Source organism: Fukomys damarensis, unplaced genomic scaffold (assembly GCF_012274545.1).
Source record: "Fukomys damarensis isolate Sample0158 unplaced genomic scaffold, DMR_v1.0_HiC HiC_scaffold_7, whole genome shotgun sequence".
Taxonomy (NCBI): Eukaryota; Metazoa; Chordata; class Mammalia; order Rodentia; family Bathyergidae; genus Fukomys; species Fukomys damarensis.
The window spans coordinates 16,557,116-16,578,669 of NW_022900919.1; the positions used below are offsets into that span (position 1 = coordinate 16,557,116).

The 21,554-nt window shown below is 38.2% G+C and overlaps 1 protein-coding gene across 1 annotated transcript in view; it reads left to right on the forward strand.

Annotated features, from left to right (window-relative positions):
* Window positions 1–21,554, forward strand: part of Agbl1 (ATP/GTP binding protein like 1) — a 702,610-nt gene that overhangs the window by 321,178 nt on the left and 359,878 nt on the right. The window contains exon 18 of the mRNA XM_033761003.1: window positions 3,224–3,353. Within this exon, the coding sequence (XP_033616894.1) occupies window positions 3,224–3,353 (130 nt within the window). The remainder of the gene's footprint in view (window positions 1–3,223; window positions 3,354–21,554) is intronic.

Below are 21,554 nucleotides of genomic sequence, written 5' to 3' on the forward strand. Positions count from 1 at the left end.
GGGGTGCTTTTCATCTTCAAATCTATAAAACAAATCCCTTGGAAGAGCAGCGGCAGTTCTTCAGACCACACAAATCTCTGATATTATTAACATAAAATGCCTGGTGGATTTGGAGATTGGAAGCAAACAGATTTTCTTTAAAAAGAAAAGTTTTCCAGTTTGGGTAGTGCATATTGTAATAATTTGCAATTGCACTGTTAGAGGAACTACCAAAGCCATAGGACCATACTTCAGAATCACTGCCACACATAGACTCTTTAATACAAATATAAGCCTATGGGACTTCAAAACTCCATGCATACCAAAGGGGTGATTCATTGCCTCCATCCCGGCAAAAGAACCAACCAAATAAAACTTTTCCAAAACTAATAGCTTCCCTAACTTCCCTATGTCTTCCATTGACCCAGTTTCTTTCTGAAACTATGTACTTGGGTAACGTTAAGTGCTGTCTCTTTGGCAGTTTAATGGCACAAATTCCAGTCAGCAATTTATATTGTTTATTCACTTGAATTTGTTGTAGGTGAATTCTTTTCTGCTCAGTCCTATTGCTTGCAACCCTGAATGTGCTAAAGTCAGCTGGTCTTTAAAACAGACCATAGCCTCTTCCCTCCATTCCCTCCCCAGGCATCTCTGTTCCATTTAACCTGCGCATAGCTATTTGGTTGTTCTTCACAGGGAAAAGGATGAGGATGAGGTAAGGAAATGATGAACAGGGTTGAAATTGTGCTGTGTATCCCAGACCACTATAGATACAGGTGTAGATAAAGGTACAGATGCTGATGTGGATGTAGATGAGGATATGGTCATGAAAATAGACATAGGCACACATAGAGTTATAAACACATTTATTAATAAAGCAGGTATTATTTCACTTGGCTCTCAAGATACTCCTGGAAGATAGGCTCAACATACTTACATTTTGTCCATATGAAAATACTGATTCTCAAAGAGGCCCCCAAACCCCATACCTGATATTGAACTTAAGGTTGGAAATAAGGTCTTCTTAGCCAAAACTCAATCTTTTCTTGCAGCACATTTTTTTTTCTGTTTTGAAGAAGTGTAATACAGACTTGCATTTCTCCTGTGTGGTAACCTATAGGTCTTCCCCGTGGAAGTGTTGCTCTTTAACTTGGTCTCTGCAAAGCACAGGGAAATAAGAGGCAAAGAGAGTTGATACAGGATTGCTGGCTACTGCACACATATAATGCTTCCATTTTCATGTATACAAACATAAATGTGTTTAAAGGACCTCAAATGATTTCATTTGAAATCAACCCTTCAGTGTTGATCAGAATCCAGGTCAAGGCAAAGAGAACATAGAATAGTTAAAGAGAATCCTGAGTTTTTCAGATATTGTGATTGAAAAATACCTTGATCTAAGGAAAAAAAAATTAATCACTTTAAGCACAGCGAATATGCTTAGGAGCAGGTCTGGTTGCCCACCCTTTTCTATTTCTGTTGGCATTAAAGATCTGCTTCATATTTACCTCCATTCTTGGTCACCAGGCAAAATAGAAAACAAAATAAACAAAGAAGCAAAAAACCAAAAAAACCCACCTATGTCTAGATGTCATTTCTAGTAAAAATAAGAGAGAAGAAAAAAAAAGTACTAAGAAAAAAGAAAAGCCACAGAGGAAAATGCACGAAACCTACCATTCCTCTAGTCAAAATATTTTAATGGTAAAACCAAGATGAATGATTAATCTAAAGATTTTCTGCTTCTCAGGAGCTGTAAGAGGGGGGCAACAAGCAGTGGGAATCTAATATTTAAAGATAATTTCAGAACATGGAGATGAAAAAGTGATGAAAGGAGAAGGCCGAACCTTCTCTCTTCCCCCTCCAAGATTTATTGAAAATTCTGTGGTTTGCATATAGGAAATCCTACGTGATTCTGCATTTAAATGCTAATACATTTATTTATTTCAAATTATTGACTGAATACCAACTTTGAGTTTTGATGTTAAACAGCAGCTTCTCCTGGTCCCCCCAAAGCTCCCAGTCCTCCCTGTTTAATGGGAAAGGTTAAACTTTTTAGAAATCTAACATGATTTAATAAGACTGTTATTAATGGAAATTCAAGATGCTACTGCAACAAATAGACATATTCAGTACAGTATCCTGGGCATTCAGGAGTGTTTGGGGCAGGGCTGATGCCCTGAAAGTTAAATAAGTGGAAAGAGAAGAAGATGTTGGAATCTCAGCAAAGGGGCTGCACACAGAATTGTGCAGAGGACACTGAATGATCCCGTTGTGCTGGAGTATAGAAGGCCATGGGTGGTGGGAGGTGGAGCATTTCCTGTGGTAGGTGATGGAAAAGTTGGGCTCACTGTCTCAATCTTTGGCACCTTGCTGGTTAACCCTATTGAGTAAATATAATCTTTGTACGACAATTGGGAACCTTTGCAGTGTGTGGGCTGGATTTGGCAATCTCTGGTCTTAGTTAAAGGTTTATAGGATGAATCTACCTGAAGTGGACATCTCAATGCTATCATTAAGCAGTCGAGTTGCCTTTGCAAAGTAATTTGCTACTTTTGAATAAAAATTTCTCCACCCCCAAAATGAGGAATGTATGATTTTTAGCTCATTCTAGTTGTGCTATAACAGGATGGTATCTTTGAAAAAGGTACTCTGGCACCCTGAGGAAATTGCCAAGGTGTCAGTGTCATCTGTATGCCTAGGGTGGCCATACGATAGGAAAGAGCATAAGAGTTAAATACAAGCAGATGTGGGAGAAAATTTTAGCTATGTGATCTTGGACTGATTATTTAATCATTTTTAAAGTCTGTATCTTTACCAGGGTGCAGTAATACCCACTATGCAGAAGTATTAGGACAGATGGAAATAATCATAAATAGTATGCTCAATACTGAGTTCACCTTAATTAGTTGTAGAACTGAAGGGCCCAGAGAATATGTACTGAGTTTGGCCTTCATGGGTGTGTATAGTATAGAACTGCATTTCCCAAAGTTTGTCTTACAACTGTCATCACCCAATATCACATCAAGTGTGGCTTCTAGTTCTTTTTGGAGCTGAGAATAATCATGTCACTTTGGGAGCTTCAAGGACAGATCTGCAGCTTTTTGGACATCTGGATCTGATGCCAAGTGGGCAGAAGTCAGAGGGAAGTTGGACTCGTTAGTTTAATTGTTTGTCTTGTTGAGTTTTATTTTCTCAAAGCTATTTTCTAAATCTGTATTTACTTGCTTATTGTCTCTGCCTGCAGTCACAGATGCTCACTGAGAGGGGAGGATTTGAACAGACAGTGGCTCTCTCCCAAAGCCCATCTCCAGCCAACGATTTACCATGCCAAAGGACTCCTCTACTACCTGAACAGCATTGGTCGGGGGCCTGTGGTGAGTCACTTCCTTCTATTTCCACTCCTTCCTAGCTCCTTCTACCCCAAGAGGGAAATTATCCTCTGTCAAGGCAAGAATGCCAGACAAAAGCCAAAGACTGATGTCTGACAAGCTGTAATGTGGGTTGTGTTTGTTTCTCACCCTGCCATATCAAACTACCACAACCTGGTGGCTTAGGACTACACAAACTTATTATATCACATCTCCTGTGGCTAGAAGTCTGAAACCAAGGTGTTGCAAAGCCATTTTCATATCAAAGAGAAAAATCCATTTTTGCCTCTTTTGCTTGTGATGGTTGCCAACTTCCTTAGTGTTCTTGGTTTGTAGCAACTTTAATCTCTGCTTCTGCCTTTCAAAGGCCATCTTCTCCCTTTACTAGTGTCAAATTTCCCTTTTCCTCTTCTAAGGATAAAGGTCACTAGATAGGGCCTACTCTAGTCCACAATGGCTTCTTCCTACCTTTATTACACTCACAGAGACCTATTTCTAAATAAGGTATTGAGGATTAGAATTTGAACATATCTTTTTGGGGACATAATTCATCTTACAACATAAGTAAGCTATTGGTACAATATTCATTCCATTACCTAGGTCTTAAATTTTGTTTTGTTTTGCTTTTTAACAAGAAGGAAAATGTCACAGCATTAGTGTTTGGAAAAATCCTCTAGATGTTCGTATTCATATTGAGCTAATACCAATTTCAAAAGATGACTCTGGAAATCTAGGTGCTTTTATATCTAGGCTTTTCTTTTGGGCTTCTGTTTAGGGGCAAAACCGACTATTTGAAGCCAGAGGTCTGGGCTCAAGATAAGAAAGAGGAAATGTTGGGCAAGCAGCCATATGAAAATGCTTATTCATTAAATGTCTACAAATATGTGGAGGGACATATATCCAAATTTAGAGTCCTTTTGTAACCCAAGAAAATTAACATGGAGTGGAGAAAATTTCAAATTGGCCAATTTAGTCATCTCTATCATTAACCACTTTGTAACCATCTTATATGTGAAAAAGTTGAAGCACTTTGTTTGTTCAAGCAGGTTTGTTGAAAAGCGGATGAGTTTATAACATAGACTCTTATTTAAATCTCAAAAGAGAGCAACAGGGCCAGTGATTTTGCTGAGATCACTTGAAATTGTATGGCAGCATTGGGAATTGGTTCTGGTGTGTTCTTCTCTCCGCAATGCAGCCTCTCTTCATTACTCACTCTGTGAAAGAATGTGTCTATTGTTTCCATTGCTATCCTCAGGTTCAGTGACTTCTCCAGAGAAGAAGACTCTCCTAATGATATGCTCATAATTACAGTGGAAAAGTACAGACCACAATCAGCAAAGGCAAAAAGCCTATGGTGGTGTCCAGGTGGGATCAGTTGGGAGTTCCCAGGTGTCCTCCTCCAAAAGAGGTGTGGGGAAAATGCTTCACCTCCAGCTCTTGTAACTGCCAACAGGGACTCTCATTAGAGTCTTGGTGTCCTTTTAAATGATTATTTTAATTATGCCTATTTATGGGGTGCAATTGGTAATTTGATCCATGTATATAACGTGAATAATAATCAAATCAGGGTAGTTAGCATTCCCACCCCTTGAAACATTTATGAAAATACTTTTTTGGTAATCACATAGACACAGAAAGACAAATGTTACAAGTTTTCTCTCATGTAGATGCCAGAAAAGACAATCTGATGTAAATAGTGATTACTAGAGGCTGGCAAATTTGGAGGGAGGAGGGATAGAAGAATGCTGAGCAATAGGTACCAAAACACTGCAAGATAGAAATGCTAAATCCTAGCATTCTTCATTACACTGGGGTTACTGCAGTTCATAACTTATAATATATTTTACAAATAACTAGACAAGAAGAACTTGTTTTTTGCCAAACAGTGTAATTATAAAGAGATGGAAATATTAATTACTGTGATTTGATCACTATGTAATGTATACATGTAATTGAAACATCATACTGTGTCCTATAAATAAGTCCAGGATTTTTACCAGGGGTCAGTGAGTATTTCCCATGACTGATTCTAGTTACACAGTCTATGTGATTCTGTGAAAGTCAAACTGCTATCTCCTAGCCCAATACCTCCACCAGAAATCACACTGTTAACTCCAAATATATGGCATGGTCCAAGTCCTTAGTTCAAAAGAGACACACGTATCCAATGTTATTCCAAGGGTGTAAAGTAAATCTCTCAGAAGACAGTCAAGGGGCAGAATATTTTTTGAAATGTGCAAGGTTTAAGTATTGCAGACTCTGAATTAACTTCTTTTTGAAAAAGAACAAAGTAAAAATTTCCCCTTTAAAATCCTCGCTTTATATTGGTTAAAAGGTGCAGTATTCTTATGCAGACTACTATGCCTTTCATTCTAGAAAGCACCATAATTTGTGATGTTGATCTCTGGAAGCAAGCTGTGGCCAGTCTCATCGTTGAAACCTGGAGAAAGGATGTCTCTGAGCAGGAAGATTTAACTGCCAGGCAGAGTGAGAGAAGCAATTTAGAAGGAAAGATCTCCCTATCTGATACACATTTATACACACGCACATTAAACCCACAACAAGACAGGATTCCTTTCTGCTCTGACAATCTCTAATTGAAGAGCGGAACATTTATTTTAAAGCATGACAGGTGAAAGGCTTATATAAAAATATAAATAAACATTAATTAGCTATAAACATGACAGGCACAGACTTGTTTCCTGCTGGGACCATCTGAGAGGTGGGTAAGAAACAGCTGAGTACTAAATGCTATTCACAGCGTTACAAAGCTCTCTAATGGGCTCAACATCACCTTTCAGTTACCTACAAAGCTATGTTTAACCAGCCTCCTGCTGCAGCAGAATCACTGCTGCTCTCTCCAGACTGGGGCCTGTCCCAGTACTGGGAAGATTTCCACTGGGTCCAGATTGACTTCTTGGCTATATGGTTGGAGATTAACAGCAACTCTGCCCAGCTGCCAGCTCTTAGGAAAATGTTTGCTGAAGCACAGTGGAGCCAATTGACGGTGGCTGTAAAGTCCTACCTGCTCTAGGTGTTATTCGGGCATTTGAGTGTTGGGATTGCTAAAGACCAGACAAGCCATGGCATTTATAGGTAATGTGACAGTATTCCCAATTGTTCCAAATGTATTTCCATCCTTTCATCCATCCATTCATTGACCCACCCACCCATCCATCTGGACAGTCATCCACTTGTCCATTCATGTACAAAATTTGTGCGCCATCACTGCACTGCATGCCAGATATGCAAAACCAACTTTAAAAAGGATGGTCCTTGTCTTTCAGGACAACTTCACTTTACTTTGGTAGAAAATACAGTCCGTTCTACAAAGAAACTAATATGGTACAGAGTAGTTAAAACTGTAACAAAGGCTTGTGTGGAACATACATGGGATTTTATTGAAACACAAATGAGGAACTGTTATTTTCTGTCAAGGTTGTGGAAAGGCCAGAGGCTGGAGGTGCCATTTCAGCTATATTTGAAGATTGAGTTAGAATGTCCCTTGTTTTTTGTGCTAGTAAAGTAGACATGATTATGATCTCCTGGGTCTTCTGCATTGTGAAATTGGAGAGCCAATGAAATTTCTATGTTTGGAGTCTCTGCATGGGCAAAGGAAAGGAATCTTTTCATTTAACTGGTGTCAGAGAGTTATCCGATGTCACACACTTTCCTGTGACCCTTATTCCATTTTCTTGAACTAGAACTTGTTTGTTAGAAAATCCAAATGTAGGACCCAAAAGTTCAGACGTAGAATAAATGTTAGTGTATGTATAAGGAATATCTGTAACCAAACAGAAAACTCAAACAAAATAAAACAAATGAACTACTGAGACCTCAGTACCATGAATTAATTTCAGAAATATTATATTAAGAGAAATTGAATCATAAAAATTACATACCCTGTGCTCATATATATATGAAAGTTCAAGACCAGTAGAGGTAATTTATGACAATAGAAATTAGAACAGTTTTTGCCTCAGGGAAGGTGAGTCAATAATAGAAATCAAGAGGGAATTTCTTTGGCCAGTGGAAATATTTTATATCTTTTTTTAAGTACTGAGGAATGACCCCAGACCTTTTGCTCTGAGCTATATCCATTGCCTTTTCTATTTCTCATACTGAGGCAAGCACTCACCACCTTCCTCTGGTGGGAAGCAAACTTGTGATCCTTATGCCTCCACCTCCCAGAGTACTGGGTTTACAGAGGAGCATCACTTTGCTGGTTATATTCTACATCTTGATTGAAGAGTTAGGCACACCAAAACTCATTGAACTATAAAATCAGGATCTGTGCTTTTTTATTATGGGGACACATTTACCTAAACATATAAAATAGAAAAATAAATAAACCAAACAAGTTTATAGAGCTTTAAAAGGCAAGTGAGAATGAAAGGAAGCTGCCTAAAATAAGACTGCCAGCTCAGAAGCATGCTAATCAAATGGAAGAGGACGTCTTTTCCAGAACAGAGCAGATCGTGTGGAAGAAGATTGTCTAGGAGTCAGAAAGACTCAGCCAGAGAGAAGTCAAGTCAGCAGGTTTTCTTAAACAAGTAGACAGGTTCTGCTGTCAGGTTGCAGGCTGCACTGACTCAGTCTCTCTTTGTGAGGTTCCCATGGAGGGGCCCAAGGTCAAGGGGTTTCTAGAGAACAGTGCTGCCAGGGGAAGATAGCTCTCCGGCTGCAGCAGGCTCCGGGAAGGTGGTGACAGCTTCCTCGGAGCTGCCGTGCTGCAGCTGGCCTGGCTCTCCAGCTGCTCCGAAGACTTGGGGCCTCAGAATTAGGAGAGCTATCGATTCCCATCCCCTTGGCTCTTGCCATGAGAGTGCATGTTGGTAAAGGGATTCAGTGTGCTTTGAAGAGCTCATTGATTTCCATTTACAACTCACAAACAGGGCTGGCTTTGGCCAGGGGGCAGGGTGAGCATATTTTGTTTCTTTTTTCTGTCTTTCTTTTTTTCTGGAACTCGATGGAGTAGAATTTTTAGCTACTTAAATGATTTTTCTGGTTTCATTCTATCCCTCTGGCATATGTTTTTAGTTAATCGGCTTATTTTAAAAGAAGCACAAAAGGATAAGAAAAAGATGACATGTCCCTTTCTAAACTTTTGTCTTCTAAGACCTCACGATACTCTGCCCACCTCGTTTCTTTTATCTGTGCCAAATTCCTCTGAAGTGGCAGAAGAACAAGTGTTATTTTTCCCTATTTTCACTGACTTGGGATAAGGTACTAAATCTAGAATTTTCTTCTTTTGCATATGATGAGTGGGGAGAAAAATGTCTAGAGCGTCCCTACCACATCAGAGGAGCGAGTAGAATGCCCATGGAGTCCTAGGTGAAAAAAATTAAATTTCACTTTGTATTACTTTATTTACAATTCTTTCTTGGGTGAGCCAAGATTAAACAGTGTTTCTCTAATATATCAAAACTATGTTTGGGTATATACTTTTACTGATACAGATAATCTACTTTTAAGTGAATGATTACATTTTCTGGGATAAATTCCTGCTGAAAAGCAAAGGGCATGTTGTGTTTTCTCTTGCTAAGGTCTTCAGACTGCCTTCTATACACCCCTAGGGCTGCAGATCTGGAGCCCTCCAAATGCTGCAGGGAGGGCTCGTCTGATTTTTTGAAGAGATCTAAACAGATCCTTTATTTTTAACTATTTTGGGATAGAGTGAGGTGAGAAGATAGGGTGCAGGGAAAAAAGGGAGAGCAGTTGCCTGGATCAGGTCTGCGTGAAGGTGCCTCTGTGGAGAGCAGGCAGAGATGGTAGGAGGTGGAGGGATGAGGGAGAAGGAGGCGAGAACGGTGTGGAGTCAGGACCAGATGTAGTGGTTTGCTGTGAGGCTGTGCTCTGTGAAGGAATTTGGAGGTCAAAGCAAGGGCTTCAGACGAAGATCCAGAAAGGACCTGCAGGTGCTTTATCTGTCCAAGATGTACTTTTAAGGAGAATAGATCTAGGAAGTGAGGCAGAGTAGCAATGAGCATGGCCAGTAGTATGGTGCACAGGTCTGCGTTCTGAAGCCATAAAGTGAGGGCCACCCAGAGTGAAGCAGCCTCAGGAATAAAGGCAAACAGTGGTTCTCAAAGTGGTTCAGATGCGATGCACATCTGAAAACTGAGGCAAACCTGAGACGAGTTTCCTCACAGTCACAGGTAGGCATCCTGGTGGGTGCTCACATTCATCAGTCCCAAAGTTTTACCCAGAATATTTAGAAATCTGGTATATGTAAAAAGACTAGTTTTGATCCCACCTTCTGGTGAAGAGAGGGGTCCCAATATCCCACCTGTCCCGATAGGATTTGGCACACAAAGTGGATACAGTAACACTTTTTTTGAGAGCATCTGTACCTGCTGCTGAGTGGGTCCAATGGCACAGGCCTCATCCAGGCAGATGGGTTATAAATAGGAAGGGGACCGTCCTCCCCCCTGAGGCACCTGCAGGAATCACCACAGATTTTCCTCTTAGGTCGTTGACTTTAATGCTCATAGCTGGCTGGTTGGCTGGAGAAAGTGACCAGCAGAGAGCTAAAACAAGACCTAGGGGTGAGCAGTTTTACTAATTGCTGGTCTTGCTTCATTGCTTTTCACCACTGGTAGATTTGATGTTTTTTAAATGTTTTATTTTGGAAAACTTTTGGAACCAGACCAATTAGCCCAAATGTGTTGAGAGTTGATATTGTTCTTTTAATCAGTAGCCCAGGGCAGGTGGCTTAATGTCCTTTAACCTTTGTAGAAGTTAAATGTCATCTGTAAAACTTTAGGACATTTATACTGATTATAGATGTGTGTGAAATCTTAGCATGGTGACCAACATATATCAGGCATTCAAATAAATAGCAGGCATAAAGTTAGTGTTATTTTCTAGAAGGGTATTAGATACAAAACAATGCCACATATCAGAATGTCCATTTTTGTGGGCATTTTTTCGTGGGCTTTTTCAATTGAGATATTTTAGAAAGAGACATTATGATACATAATATTGGGATGTCAGAAAACCTCCTCTAGTACTTTACAGCATACATGTACAGGTTTCACTAGGAAGAGTCTCATAAACAGTTAATTATTGGCTGAGTTTAATGTGAAAAAATTCACCACACATTCACTATCTTTGGGTTGGTGAGGTTCAAAACTCATCTCTAAGCAAAGGCTGCTTTCTAAGGGCCCAGCAGAACCTTGGCCCATGATGACCCAATGTGAGAGTCACTTGTCCTGGGAAAGGGAAGAGAGTGTTAAAATGCCTTTCAGAATAAGGGAAAAGAAAAAAATGTGAGCTAATGAAAAAATGGAAATAAAGTGTTTGTAGATGGGGAGGGGAGGAGGGGTGAAGGGAGGGCAGGGGTAAGGGGAAAAAATGAGAACCAAGACTTGTCATGTAGAGGTACAAGATCCCAACAATGAATGTAATTGTACTGTATCCCTAAAATGTACCAATAAACTCAATTAAAGCTGAAAAAAAGTTTCTTTCAGGTAGTTACAAGCATAAAGGCTGGACATGTCCCCCGTGGTTAACCTTAACTATAACTAGATATTGCTAATATAGATCAGATGAAATGTTTACTAATATGAAAGTATAGTCAGCCCTCTATATCTGTGGGGTTCTTATCCATAGATTCAAGTAAAGATTGAGACTATTTGGAAAAAGATTCATTTGTACTGCATATGTATAGACATTTTTTCCTGTCATTTTTCCCTACACAGTTCTGTACAATAACTATTTACAAACCATCTGCAGTGTATTAAATATTATAAGAAATTTAGAGATGATTTAGAGTATTTGGGAGGATGGGCATAGGCTATACCAAAACCATATACCATTTTTATAGGAGTCTTGAATATTCATGGGTTTTTGTGTCTGTGGGGGTCCTGAAACCAATCCCTTTGCGGAGAAGGGATGATCCTATGGTGGCCCATGAAATAACTCAGAAATGCAGTCATATAATCTTGTAATATGCCACCAGTATCATTTCCCTCGTATAGATGTTTGCTCCACTCAGGAACTTAGGCTCAATGCCATTTGCACAATAATACACACAAGTGGAATCTCCAGGGCTTTCATGAGCCTTGGTTGATTTAATTGGACGTGTCTCTCTTGGGTTTCCATCATATTCTCCAAAATTTGCCTCCTCGCAACTCCAGGGTTGCCTTCATTTTCCTGTGACAGAGATATAAATAATGCAAAGGTTTTTTCCTATTAGCGGAAGTGGGAGGTGTAGGGGAAGGTTAAGAAGGGAAAAGAAAAAATAAGAGAAAAGGAAAAAAAATGGAAAAAAGTTTCTATAAATAGGGGTGGGCAGGGGAATGGGGAAAAATAAGAATCAAGATATATCGCTCAAAGGTGCAAGATCCCAATGATGAATGTAACTGTAATGTATACCTAAAATGTACCAATAAAGAAAAAAGGAAAAACAAATAATGCAGAGGTCTCACTGCTGGGAAGGAAGAATGAGAGCCAGATGTCAGGAATGGAAAATACAGCAACTCAAAGCTGGCAAAGCAAGAGCAGTAAACACAAGCAGGGGTACATGAGCGATGAGGAGCTGGGGAATGGTTAAGAGAGGTGTGTTTGAAAGAGGAGTAACCTCTTGAACAAGGGGCCCAATTAACTTTCACAGGAACTAGAATGGGGCCAAAGAAGGCACAGGCAAGATGGAGAAGGTGCATGAGGAGCATAGCAATGTGGCCCTGATCAGCCTCTTGGCTGAGAAAGAAATGATAGAGCTCACAATTGCATGAATTAAATTTACCTTGCAATTTAGCTCAGACAAGAATTCACTGGAAAAGTTCCTAGGGAGATGCATAAGTGTTTGATTTCTAAATCAATTCAATCTACGCCATATACTTGGCTGATGAAGAAACTGAGACATAGAATCAGTTTTGCCAAGGGTCAAAAATTTAAAATTAAACACTCCAGCTTCAACAAAACTATCCACTATACAAAACCTTTAAATCTGCATCTATTCCTCTGTTCCTTTCCTTGGGGAGGAGCACAATCATTGCCTATTCACTTGCTTCCAAAATTCTTCTTAACCTCTTCCTCTCTAAACCACCTAGATTGCAAACCTCCCCATCTCTACAGATTTCTATCTGCTGCTTTCATCTATGCCTCTGTCATCTCTCTTGCCTGGTCTCAGTCTCTCCAGTCCTTTCTTAACAAACCTGTTCTGATGATCCGATTATGCTTCTTCTCTTACTTGCTCAAATACTGTGAAGGCTCCTTGACTAGCTTTAGGAAAATGTCAAACATCCTGGCATGGCCACCAGGTGCATTAATGATCTGCCCACTGCCCCACTTCTATGGGTGTTAAGATCCTTTCTTTTTACCTTCTATGCTTTTACTTGAATTGATGCAGTTGCCCCAATGCATAGCTTTGTTCTTCTTTATTTTCCATTGGTTTGTAACATTCATCTTGGGTTTAACCATCCTTGAGCATCTCAGGACCACAGCCTTACATGCCTTCTGTGGAACACTTATTTGAAGCACAGTATGGACACTTCACTCTAGAAGTGTGCAACATGCCTGTAATTGGACACCCGGAGAACCTGTGCTTATCTCTACTTTACCTCTCCTCTTAATGTAATACAGTGACCTTGGCTTGTGGGATAATTCCAACAAAATAGATCCTGGATTAGCCTATGCAGAAATGGAAAATGTTTTCAGAGATTGGCTGTGGATTAATGCAAATCAGTGTTCAAATATGAAGTCACATACTTGCTAGCAGGGCAAACCTGTGCAAATTACTTGTTTTATCTGAAATTTGGGGTTGCTACATACAAAATGGGAACAATAATAGTATCTACTTCATTATGACATAATCTGTATCATTATATTTGATGCAAGATTTAGCACAGTATTCAATAATTATATAATTTATATAATATATACTACCATGTAAGTTTGCAGAACAGTATATAGATCATTGTAAATCCCCCTTAAATTAACTGTCCTCACTACTTTTCCTGTTGTTATAGAGAGCAGTACTGTGTTATAGTTTTAATTTTTTCCAGTCACGTAGCAGGCATGCAGCAAATATTTGTTGAATCAATTGGTGAATAAGTAAGATAGGGCTGTTTAACCCATGCACATTGGCGTGTCCTTTCAGGACATATTTCCTACTAACCTGGTACAGAATTTTACTAGAAGAAAATATCACTATTAATTATTCAAGTAGAAAAGAAAAGGATTCCTTAACTGAAATAACTTCATAGTTTGTCTTGTAATTTCTCCCTGCCATTGGAAGAAACACGTGTTTCTGACAATTAACAGGCATTTATTTTTAGGGTCATCATCTGAGCAACAAGCAGAACGATATCGCCATTCCCTTCATTCTGCATCCTCGGAGGCCACTAGAACTCCTAGGGCTTAGCAGTGTTCATTCCCACAGGTGAATAGGTCTATAATTTGTCATTTGCGTCTGCTTTCAGAATCTGTAAGGATAGGAGGAAACAAAATCTCTTTTCTCCAGCTAAATACAGCATTCAAAGAGTGCTTGTCACCAAATAGACAGTTTCTTGCTTTATTGGGAAATCTGTTGCTAAGACACAGTCTTAATTTGTTTGCACACTTTTCATAGGAATGATGGTTATTTATTCACCTAGAGAAACCTAGGTGTAAGAGATAAAGGTTGGTGGAAACTTCATGATGGTAGAGGATTAAACCCCAAACAATTATTTATTGGTTCTTCTAGACTGGGGCTTTCCACAGAATGATCCTGGGGACTTGTTAGAAATGCAGATTCTTGGTCCTGACTCAGATTTACTTGAATCTCAGATTCTGACACCTATTAATGTTTAAAATGCATTTATCCAGAGTCTCAATTAGAACATCAACCAGACTTATTAATCATTATTAGTCTGAAGAAATGGGAGAAAAGAGACTAGTTTTCTTCAGTTGGAATATTGTGAGAGAAGGTCACCTGAAACAGATGGCTTAAGAAAAAGCATGCTCATTTTCATTAAGATCTTCCATAGATATCCCATGGCACCCCTCTGATCACTAGGATCAAATATCAACATAATACTAGAAGGAAAGCACAGATGGTGGACTAGGAGGATATATTTTACACACCAAAGCAGTGGCAAACTTTTGATAATATGTATTGTCAGAAACCTGGGCAATATATTTAGCAATAGATAGTTGGAGTGTTTTACTAATAAAGGCAGAATATATTGGTGGATTTTGGCTGGTTTTGTGGATAAACATATACAGTCTAAAGTTAATTCATAGCTTGAGCACCTGGAGGTTATCTAACAACTTAGTTGATTGCTTTGCTGAAATTTTGTGCTTAACAGTCGCTTGTATGCAGTCAGGTTAAGGTGTTAGGGGTTCCTTGACATAATGTGAAGAGAATATCTAAAGTCTCAGAAAGATGTGAATGTTCACTGTCCAGGAGAGATCTCTAAAGACCCACTCTCCTCTAAGGCAGTGAGATACATTAGTGAAAGGAGGTATGTAGCAGACATTACCTTTGAGCTAAATTCTTGGATTTTCATAGAGATTATGGAACCTTAGTGTGGCAAAGACTAAGGGGGTAGCACTTAACCACTGCTATGGTTCCTATTTAAAATGTTGCTCCAAATCTCTTGTGTTTTGATGTGGGACCTGACCAGAACAGGTAGATCCCTGAGGGTATAACCTTCAAGGGTGTATTCTTTTATTATTTTTCTTATTTTTCCCCATTCCCCTGGCCTTTTCCCCCACCCCAGCCGTCCCTATTTACAAAGACTTTGTTTCCATTTTTTTCTTTTCTTTCATTTTCTTTTCCCTACACCTTTGTAACTTTTACAAATTTTACACTTTTGCAACTTCTCTTCCCCTACACCTTTACAACTTCTTTCCTATTATACAATATCAATTATACATTTATACTTATAGCTTACCTCACCAGACAAACTATTCAATATTTACACGTGTCCTATTAATTTCACTAAAGAGTATATTCTCAATGTGCATTCACTTAGCTATAAATGTCTCTAGTTTTTTGTTCTTTATGGCTGAGTAGTACTGCATTTTATAAAAAAAATCTTCTTTAGTCTCCAGTTGATGGGCAATTAGGCTGTTTCCAAGTTATAGCTATTAAAAACTGTACTACTATAAATACGGATGTGCATATATCACTGTGGTTTAATTCTTTTCATTCTTTTGGAAAGATATCCATCTGGTGAATAGCTGGGTCAAATGGGACTTCTAATCCTAGTTGTTTAAGATATCTCCATATTGATATCCACAATGGTTGCACCAGTCTGCAATCATGCCAACAATGGAGAAGGGTTCCTTTTTCCCCATAACCCAGCCAACATTTGTTATTGGTTGATTTCCCGATAGCAGCTATTTTTCCTGGAGTGAGGTAGAATCTCAGTATTGATTTCATCTACATCTCTTGAATGACCAGTGATGTTGAAAATTTTTTCATATGTTTATTTGCTGCTTTTAATTCTTTGTTTGAGAAATATCTGTTCATTTCAGATGCCTATTTTTCAATTGGGTTTTTAATTTGGGGGTTTGATTTTTTTTTTTTTTTAGTTCTTTATATATTCTGGCTAGTAGACCCTTGTCTGAGGAACCGCTGGTAAAAATTATTTCCCATATTGTAGGTTATTGGTGGTTTCTTTTGCAGTGCAGAAGCTTTTCAAAAAGATAAGATCCCAGTGGTTGATTCTTTATGCTAGTTCCCGTGCAGCTGAGGATTTGGTCATAAAGTCTTTTCCTATGCCAATGCCTTTAAGAGTTCTACCTAACTTATCTTCCAACAAGTTTAGTGTTTCTAGTTTTAATATTTAGATCTTTAATCCACTTGGATTTTAGTTTAGTGCATGGTGAAAGATAGGGGTCTAGTTTTAACCTTTGGCAAGTTGAAAGCTAGTTTTTCCAACATCATTTATTAAAGAGACTATCTTTCCTCCAGTGAGGATGGTTGGCTCCTTTGTCAAAGATGAGGTAGCTGAGTATGTCTCTTAGTTTCTGCGTCTTCTAATCTATTCTACTGATCTTCAGGCTATTTCTTTATCAGTACTATGCTGTTTTTATCACAGTGGCTTTGTAGTATAGTTTCAAGTTGGGTATTGTGATACCCCCTGCCATGTCTCTGTTGCCTAGAATGGCTTTTGCTATTATAGGTCTCTTCTGGCTCCAAATGAATTTTTGCATTGTTTTCTCTAGTTCAGTGAAATATACTGTTGGATTTCAATCAAGATTACAATGAATCTGTATAGCAGTTTTAGAAGCATGGCTATATTCACTATATTCTTCCTACTCAGGAGCAAGCGATGTCTTTCCATCTTCTTATATCCTCTTGAATCTCTTTTTTCAGAATGTTATAGTTCTTAATGTAGAGATCTTTTGCTTCCTTTGATAGGTTGGTTCCTAGATATTTTATTCTTTTGGATGCTCTCTATTAGTGATTATGTTATTTGTGTACAAGAACAGTGTTGATTTTTGAGTGTTGACCTTGTATCCAAGTACTCTACTGAATCTGTTGATTAAGTCTAGAAGTATTTTGGTGGAGTTTTTTATGTTTTCTCTGTAGAATATCATATTGTCAGAAAATAATGACAGTTTAACTTCGTTTCCTATCTTTAGTGCTTTTTATTTCTTTCTCTTGTTTAATTGCTGTGGCTAATGTTTCCAAATCTGTATTGAACAGAAGTGGTGACAGTGGACATCCTTGTCTTCTTCCTGATTTTAGTGTGAAGGTTTTCAGTTTTTGACCATTCATTTCATATGATATTGGCTCTTGGCTTTTCATAGATAGCCTTTATCAAGTTGAGATAAAGACAATCCATTCCAATTTTCTGCTGGGTTTTTATCATGAATGGATGTTGAATTTTGTCAAATGCTTTTTCTGCATCTATTGAGAGGATCACATGGCTTTTGTCCTTGACTGTTAATATAGTGTGTTGCATTTATTGATTTATGTATGTTGAACCATCCTTGCATCACTGGGATAAATCCAGTTTGGTAAGGTGTATGATCTTCTTGATGACACTGTTTTCTGTTTGACAAACTCTTACTGAGGATTTTTGTATCTATTTTTGTTAGAGAGATTGGCCTGTAATTTGATTTCTTGGTTGGGTCTTTCCCTGGTTTTGGAATCAAAGTAATACTTGCTTCTAGGAATTAATTTGGAAGTATTTTTCCCTTTCAATTTAACTGAAAAGTTTCAAAGTAGTGGCAGTAGGTCTTCTCTAAATGTTTTGTAGAATTCAGCAGTGATGCCATCAGGACCTGCACTTTTCTTTGTTGGTTAAGTTTTTTTGTTTTGTTTTGTTTTTATTTTTATTTTTTTGGTTTTTTTTTTTTTGAGACAGGGTCTCACTATGTAGTTAAGACTGACCTGGAACTCACTACGTAGACCAGGCTGGTCTTGAACTCACAGTGATCCTCCTGCCTCAACCTCCAGAGTAAAGTTTTAATTACATTTTCAATTTCACTGATTGCAATAATGGGTTTAGAATTTTCCTTCTTCATTCAACCTTGGTAATTTATGTTTATCTAGAAATCTGTCCATTTCTTTTGTTTTTTTCATGTTATTAGAATACAGGTTTTCCAAGCAGATATTGATGATCCTCTTGATTTCTGGTAGATCTATTGTGACTTCACCTTTTTCATTTCTTATTACGTGGATTTGAGCCCTTTTTTTCTTTCTTTTGATAAGTTTGAATAAGGGATTATTGATTTTATTTATCTTTTCAAAAATCCAACTCTTCGATTCATTTATTTTTTTGTATCATTTTCTTAGATTCCATTGCATTGATTTCTGCTGTGATCTTTATAATTTCCTCTCGTATGAGATTTGGATTTTTCTTGCTGTTCTTTTTCTAGCAGTCTAAGATTCATCATCAGGTTGTTTATTTGAGCTTGCTCTGTTTTCCTAGTGTGGGCATTCAATGCTATGAATTTTTCATGTGGAACTGCTTTCATTGTGTTCCATAGATTCCTGTATGTTGCACTGGTATTATCATTTATTTGTAAAACCTGTCTAATTTCTTTGTGACCCATTGATTGTTCAGGAGAGTGTTGTTCAATTTCCATGTGTTTGTGAAGTTCCTATGGTTTCTTATGGTATTGATCTCCAGCTTGATTGCACTATTATCTGATAATATACAGGGGATAACTTTGATTCCTTTGCATTTATTCAAACCTGTTCTATGAGCTAGTATGTAGTTTATCTTGGAAAATAACCCATGTGCAGCCGAAAAGAATGTATATTCTGATTTTGTGGGGTGAAACACTTATAGACATCTATTAAGTCCATATGTTAAAAAGCTTGGCTCAGTTCTAGTATTTCATTGTTGATTTTTTGCTTAGATGATCAGTCTATTTTTGATAGTGGGGTATTTAGATCCCCCACTACAATTGTATTAGTGCTTATTTGGTTTTTCATGTTACTTAATATTGGTTTTATATAGTTGGGGCATTAATATTTGGTGCATATATGTTTATGATTGTCATCTCTTCCTCTTGAATTGTTCCCTTTACAAGGAAGTACTGGCCTGCTTTGTCTCTCTTAATCACTTTTGGTTTGAAATTTATTTTGTCTGCAAATAATATAGCTACCCCTGCTTTTTCTGGGCTCCTGTCACATGGAGAATTGTTTTCCATCCTTTCACTTTCATTCTATGGGCTTCTTTTTACACTAGGTGTGTTTGTTGTATACAATTTATTGTTGGATTTTGCTTCTTAATCCATTCTGCCATTCAATTTCTCTTGATTGGTAAATTAAGGCCATTGACATTGATGGTTATAACTGATATGTACTGACTTATTATTGTCATGTTATTGTCCTTTTGTTGATTCTTTTTAATTCTTCCCCCTTTCTTTTTAGTTTTGTGCCTTGCCTATTTGATTTGCTCTATTGGGCCTCATGGTGTTGTGACCTTCATTGTCTTTTACCAGGATATTGTTTAGAATTCCTTGTAATGCTGGTTTGGTATTCATGGAGTTTCTCAGGTGTTCTTTGTCATGGAAGTATCTTATTTCCCTATCCATTTTGAAAGAGATTTTTGCAGGATACACTAGTAGTCTAGGTTGGCAGTTGTTTTCTTTTAGGACTTGAAATATCTCACTCCAGGTTCTCCTTGACCTGAGGGTTTGTGTTGAAAAGCCTGCTGTGATTCTGATGGGCTTTCCTTTGCATGTTATTTGTTTCTTTTCTCTTACTGCTTGTAGCATTTTGTTCTTCTGTTGGTTTTCTGGGATCTTGATTATTATATATGTAGGTGTAGATTTTTTTTTTTGATCATGGCTAGTTGGAGTCCTATATGCCTCACTTCTCTGTATGTGAAATTCTTTTGCTCTGTTTGGGAAGTTTTCTGTCATTAATTCTGCGAACAGCTTTTTAAAGTCATTGTATTTTCTGCTACTTCATGGATTTCTATCAGTCTTATGTTATTCTTCTTTGCATCATCTAGGAGTTGTTGGAGCGATTTCTCATGATCCCTTATTGATTTTAAGAGACCTCTTTTCACTATGACTGAGTGCAGTCCTATTTTCTCTATCTAAAATTCTATCTTCACATTCTTTTATTCTGCTGTGAAAACTTTCAATAGAGTTTTTAATTTCCTTGATATCTGTTTCTATCTGTTTCATGGATTCCATTTATTTCCTATGTTGGGCATTCATTGTTTCCATTTCTTATGCTGGGCCTTCATGGCTTCTGTCATGGTCCTGTGCTCATCTATTTTTTTGTCAGTTTCTATTCTAGATTCTGTAATCATGACTTTCATTTTGCTCACCATCTCTTTGGTTATCTGGGAAGTTATTTCTGTTTTGAATTTTTCTAGATCCTGATTGATCTGTTTTGTTCCTTCCTGTGCTGTGAGTTCAGGGTGCCGTGGTGCTTCACAGTCAGAATTTTCATCCTCATTTGCCCTACTGTTTGCCATTGGTGAACTGGAATTCTGTCTTTGTGTCTTGCTTAAGTGTTTTCTCATTTTTATTTTTGTTGTTGGGTTGTCCTTGGCTTAATTCCCGGGTTATTACTTAAATCTTCCTGATATAGTTGCACTTTAGCTTTTGAGTCTATAATGACTCATAGACATTCTCATTTTCATAATATTAGAGAAGACAACTCATTAAATCAATCACAATTCTTTAGCCCTATTAATACAATCAGCAACACAATAGGATGAAGCACAACTTACAAATTGACCATTTGTGGTAGTCATTATTCTATCACCTTTAAAGCATGTGAATTAAATTAAAATCAAGAAGCAACCCAAAATATTTTTGCAGTGAATAAACTCTTCAATATAGCATCTTTACCATTTAGGATGGGGGCTTAGACAGAGTTAGGATGAGAGGAGTAGACAAGTAAAAGAATTGGAGAAGGCTTCAAGGGAAGCCAGGGGATATAGGATAACCATACAGTCTTTGCAAAACTGTTAAAGACAAAAGGGAAAGACAGGGTGCAAGAATAAGGACAAGAATATAACATCGTAACAGTAACAGGGGCTCACTTTCCTTTGAAAGTATTGACCTTTGACTGAAGGAAAGTATGAGAAGAATAGAACATAAAGAAAAAAGAAAAAATGATAAAAGAAATCTGAGTTAGGGCTGGAAGAGGAACAGAAAGGGAGACGAGGAATAATATGGGGGAGTAAGAGACTGATTTGGAAAAAGAGGACAGAAAAAAATCATTTGCAGAGTGGAATGAGGAAAAGGAAGAAGAAAAAGAATTTGAAGAGCCTCTTTCAGACTATATCTCTGTTGTCATAATATACAATGTGCACAGCCATGTACAGAACAAAGTCCTTTGATCTCAGCTAGCAATGGCAGACCCCTGAGATTCAGACTGATTTGGGGCTATAAGGACCAAATTGAGCTTCCTGACCTCCTGCAAGATTGAACTCCTCAAAGATCTACCACAGGTTCCCTCTGCCCTTTCTTTGAAGATATTCAAAGTCTGGAGCTCAGAAAAATGCCCTTTATGACCACCTCTGCCTCTGCAGAGTGGATCCAAGGACTGGCACAAACAGGAGGCCTGGGGAGGGGGGACAGGGGTTATGTAGGGGCACCTACGACAAGCTAGTCCTCACCTATTGGCCCCAGCCAGGTCAGAGGGAAAATGAATCTCGGAGTGGCTGTCCTGGACCTCCGCCTTCCACCTTCTGCTGGATCTTTTATGTGTACTTTCAGTAGAGTTTTCAATCTCCTGGATATCTTATTCAATCCATTTCATGCAATTCCATTTCTTTCCTATTCTTG